The sequence below is a fragment of the Typopeltis vanoorti genome, chromosome 7 (assembly GCF_054136105.1).
Source record: "Typopeltis vanoorti isolate ZY-2024b chromosome 7, IOZ_Tvanoo_1.0, whole genome shotgun sequence".
In the NCBI taxonomy this organism is placed as follows: domain Eukaryota; kingdom Metazoa; phylum Arthropoda; class Arachnida; order Uropygi; family Thelyphonidae; genus Typopeltis; species Typopeltis vanoorti.
In genome coordinates, this window is record NC_143555.1 from 119581824 (window position 1) to 119600214 (window position 18391).

General features: G+C 35.4%; 1 protein-coding gene across 1 annotated transcript in view; it reads right to left on the reverse strand.

Annotated features, from left to right (window-relative positions):
• Dhc36C (Dynein heavy chain at 36C) overlaps positions 1 to 18391 on the reverse strand; it is a 1350914-nt gene that overhangs the window by 812882 nt on the left and 519641 nt on the right. The window contains 1 exon segment of the mRNA XM_090395101.1: positions 8823 to 8991. Coding sequence (XP_090251227.1) covers positions 8823 to 8991 — 169 coding nt within the window.

An 18391-nucleotide genomic window follows, 5' to 3' on the forward strand; every position in this document is an offset into this window, starting at 1 on the left:
AAATAAATGAAACCTGAACAGGCAAGCTCATATATGAATCCTATTCATTCCATCCTTCTTTTTTGTTCTGATTCTGATGTTAGGAAGATAACCCCTGAAATATATTACGCCAGCTTCAATGTCAATCCTAATATAGCAGTTTAGAATTGTTTTTCTTCCAATTTTCTTGAAATTTCAAAATATTTGAATTTTTTAAAAAATAATCTTTCTGATCTGCTCATTTGTTAAAATTTTCTAGTTCTTCCTCTTTCATTCAAAGTGTTTAATATCCCTGAGCATATTCATATCTATTTTAATAACTTAATCACCATTTTTATGGTCTGTCTCTTTTAGGCCATTATGTAATTAGCATCCAGCGATCATGCAGATTGTTATATTAAAATTTGTAATAGATTTAATTCTGTAAATGCCCTCATTATTTGAACAATCTCATCTGCTTGTAACATAAAGGTACAGTCTGCATTCACTATCTTTTATTTTCAGAATAACAATAAAATTATTTTAGGTTGCCTTTAACCTGAACAGCAGATATCTTTACATATTCCAATTTAGTTTCTATACAATACCTATGACCTCCTCAAATGTGTTAAACCGGCTTCAATGTCAATCCTAATATAACACTTTAAAATTGTTTTTCTTCCAATTTTCTTGAAATTTCAAAAATTTCACATTTTCACATTTTTCACTGGCCTGAACTTATGTGTTTCATAACTCCTCTCACCCTTATTCTCATGATATTCCTTCAAAACAACATCTTCTGCTTATGGATGTCTTGCTTAATCAAGTTGCACATCCATTTCACCCAACCTCAAATTAAACAAAAAGTGACAGAACAGTAGTAGAAAATATTCAAAAGAAATGCATTTCGAAGTCACATCACTACTTGAGGTGGAAAAAAAAAACCCATTAAAAACATAACATGGAACGTGGAAGGGCATCTACATTGCTTGATATTTAACCAAAAGTGCTCAAATATTGAGGTATAAAAGTTTTACAGTAGCTTAAGGTCTGGTCAGAAGATAGAATTTTGATGATTGCTCTAATAGTTCCTATATGTGAACAGGGAAAATAAAACCAAATGTGATAATTACAGAGGAATTGTTTCTGATAAGATTTATGCAGACATACTTGAAAGCAGACTAAGAAAAATTGTTGGAGAACAAGCTAGCTGCAGGACAAATAAGGGTTATCAAGATCCAAATTTTCAACTGAAGACAAAAGAGTTAAGAAATCATGGGAATGTAACAAGAATCTGTAACTAAGTATATTTACAAAAGGATATTGATAAGGTGCCTAGAGAAAAGCTATTCAAAATGCTACAGTTATATGATAAATGAGATATTTATATTGATTTTTTTTTTTAATAAAGCATTGACTCAGTTAGTTTAGTCACACTGTGCAAATGGAACTGAGCAGACTTCCTCACCTAGTATTTGAGGACAATACGGAGGATCCAAGATCCATGGGAAGACCAAGATTAACATGGCATAAAGTCCTTAGAACTTCAATGGACTTTCAAAACTGTTGGCATATGAAAGAACTCACTTTGAACAGAGAAAGGTGAAAGGCTCTTATCCACACTAGACTCAACCTGTCTCGAGGATGGAAGAGAAGAACTCCTAGTTATATTTAAACTATAAGTCAGCAGCTAGAATTGAGTTACAATTCTAGCAGATAGAAGTCAAGGTTGATGCACACTATCTCCAAGGTCATTCAAAGCTATATGGATCACATGATGATGGAAAATAGCATTAGAAATTATATCAAAATTGGAGATATTTAACTTAGCTCATTGCTTTATGCAGTTTCTGTTACACTTCTAAATGAATCCAGTGAAATTATTCTTTAACTACACCGAATAACTCTGTAACATGAAAATCAGTAAGAAGAGAAAGAGAGAGAGAGAGAGAATGGGAAAATAAATAGAACACTGAAAACATTAGATGAATCCAGTATAGGTAACCTATAAAACACACAAAACATTTCAGCTATGATCTACATATATGTAGAAATAAGAGAGAGAGAGAGGAAAAGAAAGAGAGAAATTAGTGGAAATGCCAAAGGAGGTGTACAAGTCAGTGTTCAAACCAATTTTAATTTATGAATCTGAGCGTTAGGTCGGAAATAAAACTGTTAATCAAAGACAGAACATCACAGATAGGAGAGTTTTGAGAAAATGATAAGATTGAACAGATGGCATCAGAGGAAGAATAAGATTAAAAATGAAGACATTAGAAGGAAGTTAACATAGTTAACATTCAGGAATGTGATAGCTACTTTCAGATGGTATGCGCACTTAAATAAAATTAGTCGAATGATTACTCAAAAACAGGTATTTCATGCCAGGACAGCAGGAAAATAATCCAGAGGAAGACCAAGATATATACATGGATTGATGCAGTTGGAAGAACCTTAGAAGATTGAAATATAAGATTTGACAGTATTGCAGTCCTGACAGATCATTATTACATAACACCTCCAGGGAGTCCAAAGACTGGTCGAGGGAGGGCACCTACTCCACAACTCTGTCTCCATCGCAACTACCTTCACCATCTACACAAACGGCATCTACCACCGACCGCCACCACTAGTATTTTCACAGACAATCACAAGCATCCATGCCCACTGCGGGATTCAAACATGCAGCCCTTTGGTTAGAGAGCGGATATGCTAAACACTCGGCCAACCAGGCCAGCAACATAAAATAACAGACTAATTTGGAATAAAATGTCAATAGGAAGTTATCAACAATGTAAACTTTCCATGTACTCTATCACAGTATCCTCACATCCCTTTAGGGTGCATACTAGGAATTTTGATGATTACAATGCATTTTGCTGAGGTAATAGTTTTACAAAGCTTATCCATCAAGTAAGGTCTGTTCAGAATTTACCACGAAATAAGATAAGGGAGAGGGATCACATGTGTGGTAGCATAGAGCTAGCTGTTGATTATTTTACTTTCATCACGTTATCATTTATGTGTCTTGTACAAATAATTTGTGAGTGCTGTGATAAAAAATCCTACCAGTTGTGAGGATCATGGTGTAATACAGTTTTTGTTAGCAGAAAACAACAGTCATGCAGAAATTCACCAATGATTGTGTAAGGTTTACTGATGAAAAATAATTAGTGACAGTAAAGTTAGGCAATGGTATCCTTTATTTAAAGAATCCAACAATGTTCACAATGCTTGCTGGACAAGTATGGTGACAGATGATTTGGTGGAAAGAGTGAATGAACACAAAAATTCATTGTTTCACAATTATGGAACTTTATTTCTAATTCCTGGAAGTTTCACATTTAGTCATTCATGAAATTTTGATAGCTGGAATATAAGAAATTGTGTGCCAAATGGGTCCCAAAAATGCTGACTGATACACATAAACAGTAAAGAGTGGAATCAGCTAAAAAATTTTTGGATCATTACAAAAATAAAGGAGATGAACTTTATTCTTGCATCATGACCAGTAATGAAATGTGGATATCATACTCAACATCAAGTCAAAACAACAACCAATGTAGTGGCCCCATTCATTTTCTCTGAAAGCAAAAAAAATTCAAACAGGCATAATCGGTTAAAAAAAAATGATGGCCAGTGTCTTCTGGGACCGAAAAGGAATCTTGCTTGTTGCTTTTCTACAGTGAGAAACCACAATTAATGCTGATGCATAATGTGAAATGCTGAGGAAACTCAGATGAGCAATTCAAAAGAAAAGAGAAAGAATACTATCATCAGGAATTGTGCATGACAACATGTGAGATCTCACTGCAGCTCAAACTGTTCAACAAATTCAAAAGTTTGGGTGGGAACTTTTCGACCATGCACCCTATGGCCTCAGCCTTGTGCTCAGTGACTACCTATTTTTCATACATATGAGCAATGTCTCCCATCACAGCACTTTGAAGAAGATGAGGAACTGAAAGATAGTTTGCTTCAATGGCAGAACTCACTGGCGTCAGACTTTTTTGATGCTGGTATGAAGAAGCTAGTGTGATGATACAAAAAATGCCTGGAAGTCAATGCCATCTATGTGGAAAAATAAAGTATATATGTAGGTATCTTAAAGTACTTAAAGTATAATAAAACTTTTTTTCTTCTCCACCAGTTTTTTTTTTTTTTTTTTTAAATTCTTGAAAGGACCTTACTTTCTGGATATGCCTCATATAAAAGGAAATAACTTGCAGAGAGAAACAGATGAGCTGAAAGAAGAGATGGAATGTCTTCGGAATGAGATGAGAAGTATAAAAGATGAGATTAGGCAAATCAGAGTAGGAGTGAGAGAGAATAGAAACAGTAGAAGAGAGAGAGAGAGAGAGAGAATGAGAGAGTGTTACGAGAATGATAGAAGAGGAGAGAATAGAAACAGTAGAAAGGAGGGAATGAGAGAGTTATGGGAACGATAGAAGAAGAAGAAAGAATGGAAACAGTCAGAGAGAGAGAGAGAGGAAGTGAGAAGATTGGGATGGAGTCATGGAACCAGGGATAGAGTGATGCCAGGTTAGTAGGGGAACACTGAGAGAAAGGGGTTAGAGAAGAGAGAGAGAGAGAGAGTGGGGGATGCAGGTGAGAAATCGAAGAACAGAGTGGTAAGAGGTGTGATGTATGGAAACTCGATGATCCGTGGTGTGCAAGATAGGATGCCAGAGGAGTGTTTTCCTGGAGGAACGATAGAAAGTGTGACTATAGCAATTAGGCAGGGTGAAAGGGTGGATGAAATGATTGCGATGGTGGGCAGGAATGACTTGAGAGGCAGTGTAAATTGAGTCGCGAGAGATCTGAGATTCATGTGGAGGGTGTACAAAAGAAAATACAGAGAGGAAAGATAGTGTGTGTGTGTATGTGTAACCAAGGTATGATAAATAGGAGCTTAGCAGAAGAGTAGTAATAATGAATAGCATAATAGCCAGAATCTGTCAGAAGAGAGGATTGGAATATGTGGATGCTTGGAGGGCATTTGAGGAAAGAAGGGAACTGTGTGCGAGAGATCATTTGCATTTGAATGAGGAAGGACAAAGGCATCTGGAGCAATTGCTGTTTTCTGAAAGAGTTTTGGTGTGCCAATGCAGGGAAACTAGAATTCCTAGGGAATGGTAGCAGGATTGGCCTCTTGTGGGAATGGGTGATGGGGGGGGGACGACATCAGGTAACACTGAGTCCAGTGGAGTATGGAGGAGATAATGAAAGGTATAGAAGCAGTGACATTTTTATGCTTTATACTAATGCCAGGAGTATCTAGATTCATGGCATTAATAACATCAGCCTGGCCAAAGATTATTAGGATCTTTGGGACGTGGTTTATGGAAGATGATATAATAACAAGAATACAAGTAGCGGAGTACAGCATTTTTTGGCAGGATGGGAAGGGAAAATGTACTGGTGGAGTACTGCTCCACCTTCCAAAGTCCTCTAAGAGTGGACTTTGGAAGGCAGTGACACTAATGGTTTTGAAAGCACATGGTGTAAGGTAGAGGTGAGAAGAACAGGATATTTAGTGGATGTTGGTACAAGCCAAGGAGCACAGAGAGAGAGGGAGCAAGAGATGTTTAGGCAGTTGAGCTTGGCAAGTGTAAGAAGAATGATTGTTATGGGACATTTTAACCACAGCAGTATAAGATGGGAAGAGGAAAATGCATGTAATAATAAGGGGATGGAATTTCTGGAATTCTTGAGGAACAGATGTCTTAGGCAACATATAATAGAGGAAACAAGAGGTTCAAGAGTTTTGGATTTGGTCATAGCATCAGAGGAACTGATAATAAGTGAGAAGACATCACTCCCACCAGTTGGAGAGAGTGACCATGTGGTTTTTCACATGGAAGATGAATAGACATGCAGGAGTATCAAAGAAAAGAGAACATATGTGGAATTATAATGCAGGTGATTATAATAGTCTTAGATATCAACTAGGGGCAGTTCCGTGGAGGGTGGAATTGGAAGGCCAGGATGTGAGAAGCAGGTTTTTTTCTCGCAGAGTTGTGAATGATTGGAATGCCTTGCCTGAGGCTGTGGTGTCTGCAGAGAATTCGAGTGTGTTTAAAGCATGGTATGATCAACTATGTGTTTGATAAAAGGACCTCCTCCTAGATGAGTCTTTGACTCCATGGGATCTTGGGTAATAATAATAATTATATTATTAGTGCTTGAGAAATTGTGAAGGAATATTTGTTAGCATCAATAGTAAGCTGTATTCCACGAATGAAGAAGAGGACACAATTTGGAGTAAAGTAGATGACAAACAATATCAAATAGGAACTGCAGTTGAAAAATAGATTATGGAAGAGATATAAGGAGAGGAGTGGAGCGCAGATGCACAAAGAATATAAGATGCAGGTCAGTAGAGTGACTGGTATGAATAGGAAGACAAATCTGGAATATTAGAAGAGATTGGCCCTAAGATCCAAAGAAAATCCTAGGGAATTTTTTAGCTATGTGACCAGAAGGAGGAGAAACGATTGTGGAAGAATGACACTGGAGGATAAAAATGGGAATAAAATTAATGAGCACTTTATTGGAGTGTTTCATCCTGGAGGAGTAAGTTTTAATACTAGAGGGATAGGGTAAGTTTGAGGTTTAGAGATGCATGAGAGTGTGATCCAAATACCCTGGATGTCAGTAAAGCTGTAGGACTGGATGGTATTTCACCGAGCATTTTTGAGAGAATGTGCTAAAGAACTGAGAGCTCCACTGACCTGGCTTTTCAAAGAAAGTCTGGCTACGGGAAAGGTACCCAAGGAATGGAAGGAAGGTATAGTGCTGCTGCTGCACAAAGGCAGTAGCAGACTGGAAGTGTCTAATTATAGGTCAGTTTGTGTATCATCAGTAGTTGTTAAGATCTTGGAGAAATTAGTGAGGGACCATTTACATCATTGGGCAGATGAGAGTAATGTTATCTGTGAGAATCAACATGGATTTGTTAAGGGGTGCTCTTGCTTTAGTAATATGATTGCCTTTTATAATAAAGTGACAAGAGCAATTGATTAGGGAAAGACATACACTGCCATTTTTTTTTCATTTTGAAAAGGCATCTGACAGGGTGCCACATGATAAGCTGATATTTAACACATTCGCTGCTAACGAGTATACTCGTAGTGGGTATATGAGCATCATAAGCCGACTACGAATATACCCGTATGACGCTTACCGCCAGCAACAAGATTACCCGTACTGACCTTGAAGAAGTAAAAATGCTTGGCGTGTGGAGCTAGCAGCGAAAGTGTGTAAACTCGTAGATGGTATCTGAGTCTCACAAGCCAACTATGAATATGCTTGTATGTCGATTACTGCCGGCAATGAGATTACCTGTACTGACCTTGAAGAAATGAAATTGCTTGGTGTACGGTAACAAATTATGCCCGAGTAGCGTGGCAGCGAATGTGTTAAGTTGCAGCACGTGGGTTTAGATGTCAGGTTAGTCAACTGGATTCAGGATTGGCTGTCTGATAGGTATCAGAGAATTGTATATGGTGAGGACGTATTGTTTAACTTTTATATCAATGACATTGTCAATGGATTGCAGAATAATATTCAGTTGTTGGCAGATGATGTGAAGCTGCGAAGGGTTATTAGTAATAGTGCAGATTCGGCAGCCATGCAAGAGGATTTGAATAAACTACACAGATGGGGAAATGAATGGGGGGTGTCAGTTTAATGCAACAAAATGTGAAGTCTTGAAGTTTGGGATCCATTGATGGGAGGTTGCACTCGATTATAGGAGCTGTACTGGACAAAGTAGGAGAGACAAGAGATCTGCGGGTGATGATTGTTAGAAAACTGAAATTCAGGGGGCATTTCTGAGTATTGCAGAGGATTTCTGCAATACTGAGAAGGTCACTGACCTGCAGAGATAAAAGAGTTATCATTCCATTGTATAAGGATCAGACCACACTTTGGCTATTGTTCTCAAATTTGGTCCCCAGGATTTGAAAGGGATAAATGAATTGTGGAAAGGGTGCAGAAGCAGATAACAAAGATGGTTTCAAGACTGTACAATGTTAATTATGAGGATCTGCTGAGGAATGTGGACTGCAAAGTTTGGTGAATAGAAGAAGGAGAGGTGATATGATCGAGACTTTTAAACTGTTGAGAGACAGTTACAGGGTGGACAGTGGGGAGTTCTTTCAGTTGATGGAACAGCAGGAAGGAGCAATGACAAGGGGTCATTCCTGGAAGTTGCAAAAGGAAGCTGTGAGCAAGAGGGTGAGGACTGGTTTGCATGGAGGGTTGTTGAACTGTGGAATGCATTGCCTGATGGTGGTGAGAGCAAGAACAGTTAATGAGTTCAAGGAGTGGTATGATAGATATTCCTCCATGGAGTCTTTCGACTCCAAGGAGGCCTGAATAATAATAATAATAAAGAGGAATAAGAGTATGTCAAGAACTTAGAACTCGCCATCAAATCAATTTATGGTATGAAAGCCATACTTCTTTAAATTGCAAACTTATCTGAAACCTGAAATATATTGACAGGCAGTATTGATACTGATAATACTTCCAGTCAAACTAGATGTTCTTAGCATTCAAAATGTGTGTATTTTTCATTAGCTGGTGTGTGTGTGACCATTATCCAGTCTATTTGCATACTAGAAGTGGCTTGAAAGAGCCCGATCTGCATTACTACCATAATAAAAGTTAAAATTTTTTGTGGTGGAAATAACATGTCAGCTATTTATCTAATACAGTTTTACTTAAGATAATGAAACATATCTTCTTAGCTATAGCATAATATCCTTGAAATAAGAAAATATACTAAATGATATCTTCTTGGATATAAGATAATATCTCCAAAATTAGAATACAAATTTTTAGTTTTTGAAAATTACCTGGAGGTCCCATTGCTGCAATTATCTGCACATCAACTAATTTCATAGGTACAACTTCTTTACGATCATACCAAGTCCAGTGATCTAACCACTGACGAAGAAGCTCAATTGGTGGTTGGGCACCATAAGTTTCAAGTAATGGCATATTCAAATCATCCACAAAAATAACCTATGAAAATATTTCTATTTGTTATGTTTGTATGTGTGCACATATATATATTCATATTTATATATACTGACTTAGATCCGAGAACTAGAAAAAACAATTAAATTTATTCAAAACGCAACATGTTTCATCAGATTATAATAAATTTAGTTTAATCCTTTATCCCAGTGAGAGCAAACAAAGTTTGCATCTGAAAATATCTTCGGGACTGAATATAGTGTTGTACTATCTTACCTTGGTAAGTAGAACAACACCAGGCACAAACTATATTTGCTCTCACTGGGATAAAGGATTAAACTAAATTTATTATAGTCTAACCTAGTGAAAAATTAACTTTCAACATCTTTCTCTAAATCCAGAGTAATTTAATAAAAAAAAAAGGTGGCAAACCTTTTGGAAACTCCTATAGGTAAAGATGACCTATAGGTAAAAAAAAACAAAACTACTATCGATTTCCAGACTCAAAGCATGTATGAAATGGAAAAGAAACATTGGACGAGTGTTTAAGAACGTTTGATTCAAATTATAAAATTCGCTGGTAGCCGAAATTTAGCTTTTCGCAGATCATCTGATAAATTATATGAAAGAAATAACGGCAATTTTTTTAAATTAGTCAAACTGTTTGGGAAGTTTGATTCCGTTATGGAAAATAATGTTGAAAGGGTCCCTACAATGAAACAATGGAGTACACTAAGTAAAGACAGTCAAAATGAAATATTGGAAACTTTAAGTAACGTAATCAGGGATACAATTTTATTATCAATTCTAAAATCTAAATATTATTCCAAAATTTTAGACTGCACACCTGATGCAAGTAAAACAGAACAAATGATCATTATTATTCGCTTTGTTTCCTGTGACAATGGGATTGTCAAGATCAGGGAAAACATTTTAGGTTTTGCAGATATATCAGATTCCACAGGATGTGGTTTATGTGCAACAATAATGGAACAACTCGAAAAATGGAACATTTCCATTGAAAACATGCGAGGTCAAGAGTATGACAATGGGGCAAATATGGGCTCCAAAATTTGCTTTTGAACAAAAATCCTCTACCTTTTTACATGCCATGTGCTGCTCATACTCTAAATTTAATCATTAATGATGCAGCCAAAGTGGATGCAGATACAATTAATTAGTTTCTTTGCAATTATTCAAGAAATATACAATTCTTTTCATTCTCTTACAAACGTTGGGCAATCCTTTTAAAGTTCGTAAAAAAAATTAACATTGAAACAGCCATCAGAAACACGATGGGAAAGCAAAATTAATGCAATGCACCCTCTACGATATCAGTTAGGAGAAATTTATGATGCACTTTTTGAAATTTTAAATAATGAAAATTTTAATAAAGAAACTCAGCATGAAGCACAAACATTATGTGCTAAAATAAAGTACTACAAATTTATTTGCTCTCTTATAACTTGATATGATTTACTTAACAGATTAACCCTGTGAGTAAAATGCTTCAAGACAAAAATATGAACATTACGCCTTGCTTTAGAGTCTATAGAAAACTTTAAAATATTCTTACAAGAGTATCGATCAGATACAAATTTTAAAGAAGTTCTAAAAATGGCAAAAGAACTGAGTGAAGAGGTGGATGGGGAACAAGAATTTAAAACTGGTACGGAAGTTCGACGACGAAAGAAGACACGACAATTTGACTACGAGCATCATGACGAAAAGCCACAATCGCCAGAAGATAAATTTAGAGTGAAGGTGTTTTATACACGTCTAGATGTTGCAACGTGTTCGTTGATTGAACGTTTTGAACAACTAAAATATATGATAATTTCAATTTCTTCTATAGAATACTACAAATTAATAACGAAGATTTACGAATAATTTGTGACGATTTAGAGATTCTCTTGAAGGAGTGCAACAATAAAAACGTAAATACAATAGAACTATATGATGAGTTATGTTCTTTTCAGAAGAATAATTTAAATATTCAAAACCCTTTCAATATTCTTAATTTTATTGTGTCCAATAATTTATCTTTCCCTAACTTTTCAATTGCTTTAAAGAATACTATTAACCTTCACTGTTAGTGTATCGAACAGCGAACATTCCTTTCCAAGTTGAAATTGATTAAAACCTACTTAAGAACAAGTATGTCACGGCTTGTTAGGTTTGGCGTTAATAGCTATTGAAAATGATATATGTGTGGAATCAGACGTTAAGACCATTATTTATAATTTTGTGAATATGAATTCAAAAACCTTAAAATTTTAATTTAAAAAATTTCAAGTATATTTATGTAATTTAATTTATTTTCTGTTATTCTGTAAAGATATTATTTTTTGAATACTTATTAAATGTTCTAATTATTTCTGAATAATTTTATTATTTTCTCATCTATCTTGAGTTTCTTTTAATTTCCTAAAAGATAATTCCACTTATAAAAATTATTAAAAGTTTCTAAGAATTTTGTAACTTGTAAAATGCAAGAATTTTTTAAACTTTAGTTCAAATAAATTCATTTTTTTAAATTCATTTTAATTTTGTTAGTGATTCGGGTCGGTGAGAAAGCTATAATCCCTGTGTCATTATATTCAACGATTAAAGTGAAGTGGCTTTATCAAAATTTGCTTTAGCCTCATCAATCTCTTTTGGAGTACTGTTCCATCAATGTAATACACAGCTGGTAATCTTTTAATCCCAAAATGCATAACTTTACACTTTTCCCACATTGAACTGACATCCATTACCTTTTGCCCATTCTACTAGTTTATTTAAATCATCCTGCAAACTTTCAACATCAGCTTGATTTTTTATTGCACTAACCAACTTTGCATCATCAGCAAACAACTGAATATCTCCCTTTAAGCATTTCCTATATCATTTATATACAAATTAAATGGCCCAAGCACAGAGCCCTGAGGCACACCATTGGTAACCTGCCTCATCATCCTGGACTTGGCTGCTCCATACACCACCTTTGGGTATCTCTTCCTGAGCCATTCTCCTATCCATATCACCAATTTAGTATCCATTCCCATATGCTCCAATTTGCGTAAGAGTGTTCCATGGGATATCCTGTCAAAGGCCTTAGCAAAATCCAGAAGTACCACTGTGTTGCCAGTTCCTTTGTCCAACTCAGATGTCATTCTATTATAAAAAGTTAATAGATTGCTAAGGCAGGATCTACGTTTAACAAAGCCATGCCGACCTCTATAGAGTATCATATCCTGATCCACCCATTCTTGAATATTGTCTTTAACCAACTTTTCCAATACTTTTACCACTACTCCTGAGATGGTGATTGGTCTGTAATTAACTGCTGCAGTTTTAGAGCCACCTTTATGCAAAGGAACCACTTTGCCTAACTTCCACTCCCTAGGGAACATACGAGAGTTCAAACTTAAGTTAAATATCCAAGTAAGAGGGGTTGACAATTCCATTGCACATTCACGCAACACCAGAGCTGATATTCCATCTAAACCTACAGCAGTGTTTGCATTTAAATTTTGCAATATACTAAATACCTCTGATTTCTTAACTTCAATTCTCACATTAGTTATTGCTACAGGTACAGAGATATTCTCACTTGGGTGATAGACTTTTGAAAAGTGATCACTTAGTAACTTGACTATTTTTTCACCACAATACCATCAGCAGCCACTAAAGTTATCCTTCTGAAGTCATTCTTTACTTTTACTTGCCACATAGCGGAAGAACTCTTTGGGTGGCTAAGGTCTTCTCATAATCTGATTTAGCTTTTCTTACTTGCTGGTAACCTTCCTAGCTTGTGCTCATGGGTGTACTGATCACATTTCTCGTTGTACATTCTCCATAACATTTTCTTTTTTTGCATATCAAGTTTGATACTACTACTACTCATCCATCTAACACCTACCTTGTTTGGCTTCCTGACCATGGGGACATAATCTGATATTGCTTTCCCCAGATACCTGCTGATTTTATCCCATGCACTGCTAACATCTTTCCCCTGCAATATGTTCTGCCATGGGATGGCTTCAAGGTCACTCTGAAGCTTGTTATAATTGCCTAACCTGAAGTTCCGTAATATAGCCCTTCTTAACAGAAAAATCCACAGATTTTGCAACCTCCCAAGTCAATACCACATGATCGCTTTCACCAATTGGAGGTAACAAGGACACCTTACTTGTGCATATATCCTCTGAACCAATAATATATATATATATATGTTAAAGATACCAAGTAATTTTATAAACTTGGTTTTAATCCATTGGTTTTGGAATAAAACCAAGTTTATAAAATTGCTTGGTATCTTTAACACATAGTACACCCAAGGTAAAAAACTTTCTACATATATATATATATATATATATATATATTAGGATATCCTAATATATATATATATATATATATATATATATATTAGGATATCCTAATATTTCATATTAGGATATATATGTATGACGATTCATTGACTCGGTTGAAATACATATTGTAAAATAGAGTTGAATGACTTAAACTGAGAGTTAGGTAAAAAAAGTAAAACACGACTAGTTTCGGCTTATAACAGTCTTCATCAGGTGACATAAAAGAAAAGAAAAAACACTAAACACTGAAGGTTAAAAAAACTATGAACAATATAGAGAGTCTCTATACATAATTAGCATGAAAACATTGTAGTTGTATTTAAAGCTCTTCTTTCGTTTGTTGCATTGTTGGGAGAGTGCATGCTTGCAGCATCATGTGAATGCCAGTACATGATTACAGCTGAATGACTATCTGGGCGGTTGTTGCTCAAGTTATTATTCAGATGTTCAGAGTTGAGGATGATTTCCCTAGATTCTACGATTTTTCTCTCCAATTCATCATGGCAATGAAAGATGTTAGTAGATCTGTCCCAGTGGACTGTATGAGTTGGGTTTTCATCATTAGGATCAGCTGAGAAAAGGATATGGCTTGATAAGGCACTGGCTCGCTGTCTCTGTATGCAACATCCCTCATGTGTTCCTCCATACGTAATTCAATAGATTTGTCCATCTGGCCAAAATAAGGAATATTACAATCACACCATATTTTGTACACACCAGGATATTTAAGATGATGATGACAAGGTTTTGGGTGGCTTATTAAGGAGCGAATTTTTGGAAGTGGAGTGAACAAAGTTCTGATATTGTATTTTCTTAGAACCTTGGCTAATTTTTGTGAAACTGAACTTATGTAAGGAATAGATATATTGCCTTTAAATGTATTTATTTCTTCTGTGCGATGACTAGGAGGATTAAGAAGGAATTTTTCAATAATTCTTTCAGAATATCTATTAAGTATGAAAGTAGTTTTGAGATGGTTGATTTCTTTTTGAAGTTCATTTGGGTCATCAAGAAGAGAGCTAGCTCTATGTTCCCAAGGCAGAAATTATTCCAAGTTTTTGGGGAGGGAAGTGATGGGACTGACTATGAAGATATCCGTTGGTGTGTGTGTAGGCTTTCTATACATCGAAATTTTAAGTTTACCAGTAGAGCAGGTCAGTTTTAAATCTAGAAAAGGCAGGGAACTATCAGTTTAAAGCTCTGCTGTGAACTTTATACTTGGATGTCAACTATTGAGATGTTCGAGGAAATCCATTAGGGAATCATGTCCATGGCTCCAAATGCGGAAAATGTCATCCACATAATGTTTCAAAACTTTAGGTGTTAAAGCAAAGGAAGAGATAGCCTTGGCTTCAAAATCCTCGAAGTAAATATTTGCAAGAACAGGAGATAAAGGATTACTCATCGCTAGACCATGATTTTGCTTGTATACAGTGTTATGTCGGGTCACTTTTTCTTATTTCTGTTATGCATCGTCCTATATGTGCACTCTATGATCTAGTCCTAGCTTTAGTTATGGGGAGGCACCTTCCTTTTGATTTCTGACAAAATTTAGATTTATACTGCACCAGTCAGAAACCAGGGATGGAGACCATGTAATTTGCAGTCGTGGCTCACTTTCCCTTTGGTATTCCCCTCTATGCTTAGGTCCGTAATTTTTGTAAGTGGTAATTCAGTCTCGCATTTAGAACAACTCTCAGATTTAAGTTAACAAAATACATTTATTAAGGCAAAAGAAAAGTTACACTTTAAATTACACATTCTAAAAACACATGAATCAATAATCTCATTACTAAGTTATCTGTCATTCAAATTGAGGTACTTAAGTTTCCCCGCTTAATTCAAGTCACAAAAAAAATCATCTACTAAGTTTAAGTATCTTAACTAGTCACCTTTGCATCACAATTAAACTCAAAATCAAACAATATTCAATCTTTACATATGAGTAAGGTTCACACATGGCATAATTAATTCGTACTATTTCATAACTAAAATGAGAGAACCAAGTTCAATCCTGCAATTTTTGTGTCCACACTCTAAGTGTAAGTCAGGCTCACGTAGCACCACAATTTTTATATTTTTATGCAATAAACTGTTCAAAAAGTCATATCCCCTTTCTGTGCAAATTAAGAATAGCACAAATCTTCTATTACAGACAATCAATCTAAAAACGATCACTAGAACACTGAGAGCAAACTTGTGTTTAGAATTCTTCCTTTCTTTGTTCCCCCTTTTCTTCTCTACAATTCACTACTATATAAGAAAATTAAAATGCTGTACTTTACCATCTTGTCTTTACAAAGGAGGGTTCCTCGGTTTCCACCACGTGCTCACTCCGGATAATCAGCCGTTCACTTCCTTGGCTGTTGTGATTCACTTAATTCTTCCTCGAAGGATGTCCTTCGCTGCCTTCACATTGGTACTAGGCTTACCAATGGCTCTATCAGAGAATCTGCCTTCATTCTGTAGGTTGCCTTGTTCGTCTTGGATCCAACAGCAATGGAAAGTAGTTGCTGGTCACCGGCGCCAAGCTTCCTCAGCCGTGCAGGATCGAATGGGAACACAGGAACAGAAAAACAAGAGAGAGTTTCAAATTGAATGCGATTCCTTTTATTCTGCTTTCAAGCACCCTCTTTCAGCACTTTACTTCCTCTCATGTCTCCTTCCCATTCACTGTTATGGATGATGTCACATCTCCTCCCTTCTTTGAGTACTGCTTTCATGGGAGGCTGTTATGCTCGCTTTCCTTGAATGCTTATTCACCTTGCGTTACGTAATCATGTCGTCGCTAGGTAGTGACCTTTTGGACTCTCGTTGACTGGTAGACGTGGAGGTTTTTTTTTCTTACACAGAGCATAATTTACATCTATGTTTTCAACATTATTTTTCTATATTAGGCATGTAATTTAACACATATTAGAATTTGACTATAATACTTTCACAATTCATTTTAATCTGCAAGTTACATGTTCCCTTTTCCTTATTTAATCATACATCATAATTTTAACTTTAATACCTCTTCTAACTATACTGTGACATGCTTTTTCCTACAGACAAATGTTTGTTATCTCCTTTTCTTGAAAGTACAGGCATATCTTTGCATAATTTTCTCTCTTCTTGTTAGATCTTAGAAGAGTGGTTCAAAATTTGATAGGGCCCTTATTCTAGATCTAACAATAGTATCTTGGAATCTAAAGTAACTGGACTTGATGCAATGGGTAAGTAAGGCCAACATTTTTTTGAATAACTTGTCTTTGAGTAATGTTATGACTTCGTCTGTTGGGATATTAGTGAACAAGGAAATTATGTCGAAGCTAGCCATGATTTCATCTTCATTACCTGTCACATCCTTAATGTATGAAACAAAGTCCGCTGTGTTATTGATAAAGGATGAAGACTTGCCTGAAAAACATTTGCGGTATTTTGCAAGATGTTTAGAAAGTTTGTACGGCGGAGAATGAATACCTTCTATAATGGGACGTAATGGGATATTTTCCTCATGGATTTTTGGAACTCCATATATGCACGGAATAAGAGGATGGAGAGAGTGTAGAGACAGGCGAACATTTCGAGACAGTTCAGTGGTAGTTTTTAATAAGTTGTTGGTACGATTTTGAAGTTCTCACATATATATATATATATATATATACACAACTGTATATATATATATACAATATATATACTGTATATATATATATGTATATATATATATATACTGTGTATATATATATATATATATATATATATATATATATATATATATATATATATATATATATATATATAGGGGCGGCTCGTCTATAGGGGAAACAATAGGGACCAGGCCCCACTATATTTGTATAACTAGCCTAATAATTGTAGTTTTAAAAAATATGTTTCTTGTAATTATTATTTTTTGATCTGTTTCCAACAAGTTTTATTGTTTAATAAAAAAATTACTGTAGTATTTTGTGACAATATTGTATAATGTGACTTAGTACAGTCTCTGAGGCCAGCCATGGCTGGCCCTATTTTATATATGTAGAACACAGGGCATGTATGAGGCAAGTGCACTAGCGATCGTGTTTGTTTACCGGGAGCAACGCTTATCTTGGGGCCAGTTCAGCTGGCCCAGTCACTGTATTTTCATGTACATACATAGCACACGATTCTTTGATTGTGAAGCACGTGCACTAGCGATCGTGTTTGTGTACTGGGCGCAACGCTTATCTTGGTGCCAGTTTAGTCTGGCCTAGTCACTGCGTCTGTATATAAATAGCAGGCAATTCTTTCATTGTCTTATTATTTATTTATTCTCGTGGTTGATCTGTTTTATTGTTTTTAGTGTTTAATTATTGTTGTCTTTTTTTGTTATAATTTATTTTTAAGTTTAAATTTTTATTACGTTCATAAAAAATACATTTTAACTATGAACAAAATCGATAGTTTATTGGAAAAACGTTTCTCGTTATTTCTCGGAATCTCGGAAGTTTCGACATTGATTTATAAAATAAATAATAGAAATAATAACTTTTTTGTTTTAACACTTGAAAAATGAAAACATTTTGCAGGGCGGCCAGCTGGAGTTGAACCAGCGACTTTGGATTTGGACTTTGGATTACAAAAAGAAAAATTGTTTTAGGAAGGACATTAAGGTAACCAATGAAACACTTATTACATCACAGTATTGCTTTGCTTTTCATGTATCAGCATACATTACATGTTAACCAAATGTATTTGAATGACTGGCTTGTCTAATTTTAGTCCTGAAAATACTTCAGGCACAAACTTTGTTTGCTAACACTTCAATAAGGATTAAACCAGATATTTAATTGGTAGCATAGCCAAGTGAAAAAACTTCCATCAGAGATGTCCCTAAAAGTGCCATTTTTTGGAGTTAAGATTATATTATAACTGGCAGGCTCAACTTTTCTAGATGTATCAAGAGTATTTATGAAATACTCTTGATAGTGCTCCTAGTACTTCTATGACAATTGGAACTGTTGTTGCTTTCTTGTTCCAAAGTTTGCTGAATTTCAATCTATAGATCTATACTTGGTCAGTTTTTCATGCACTTTTTTTCTTCTACTCTACTAATCCCTTGTACTGCC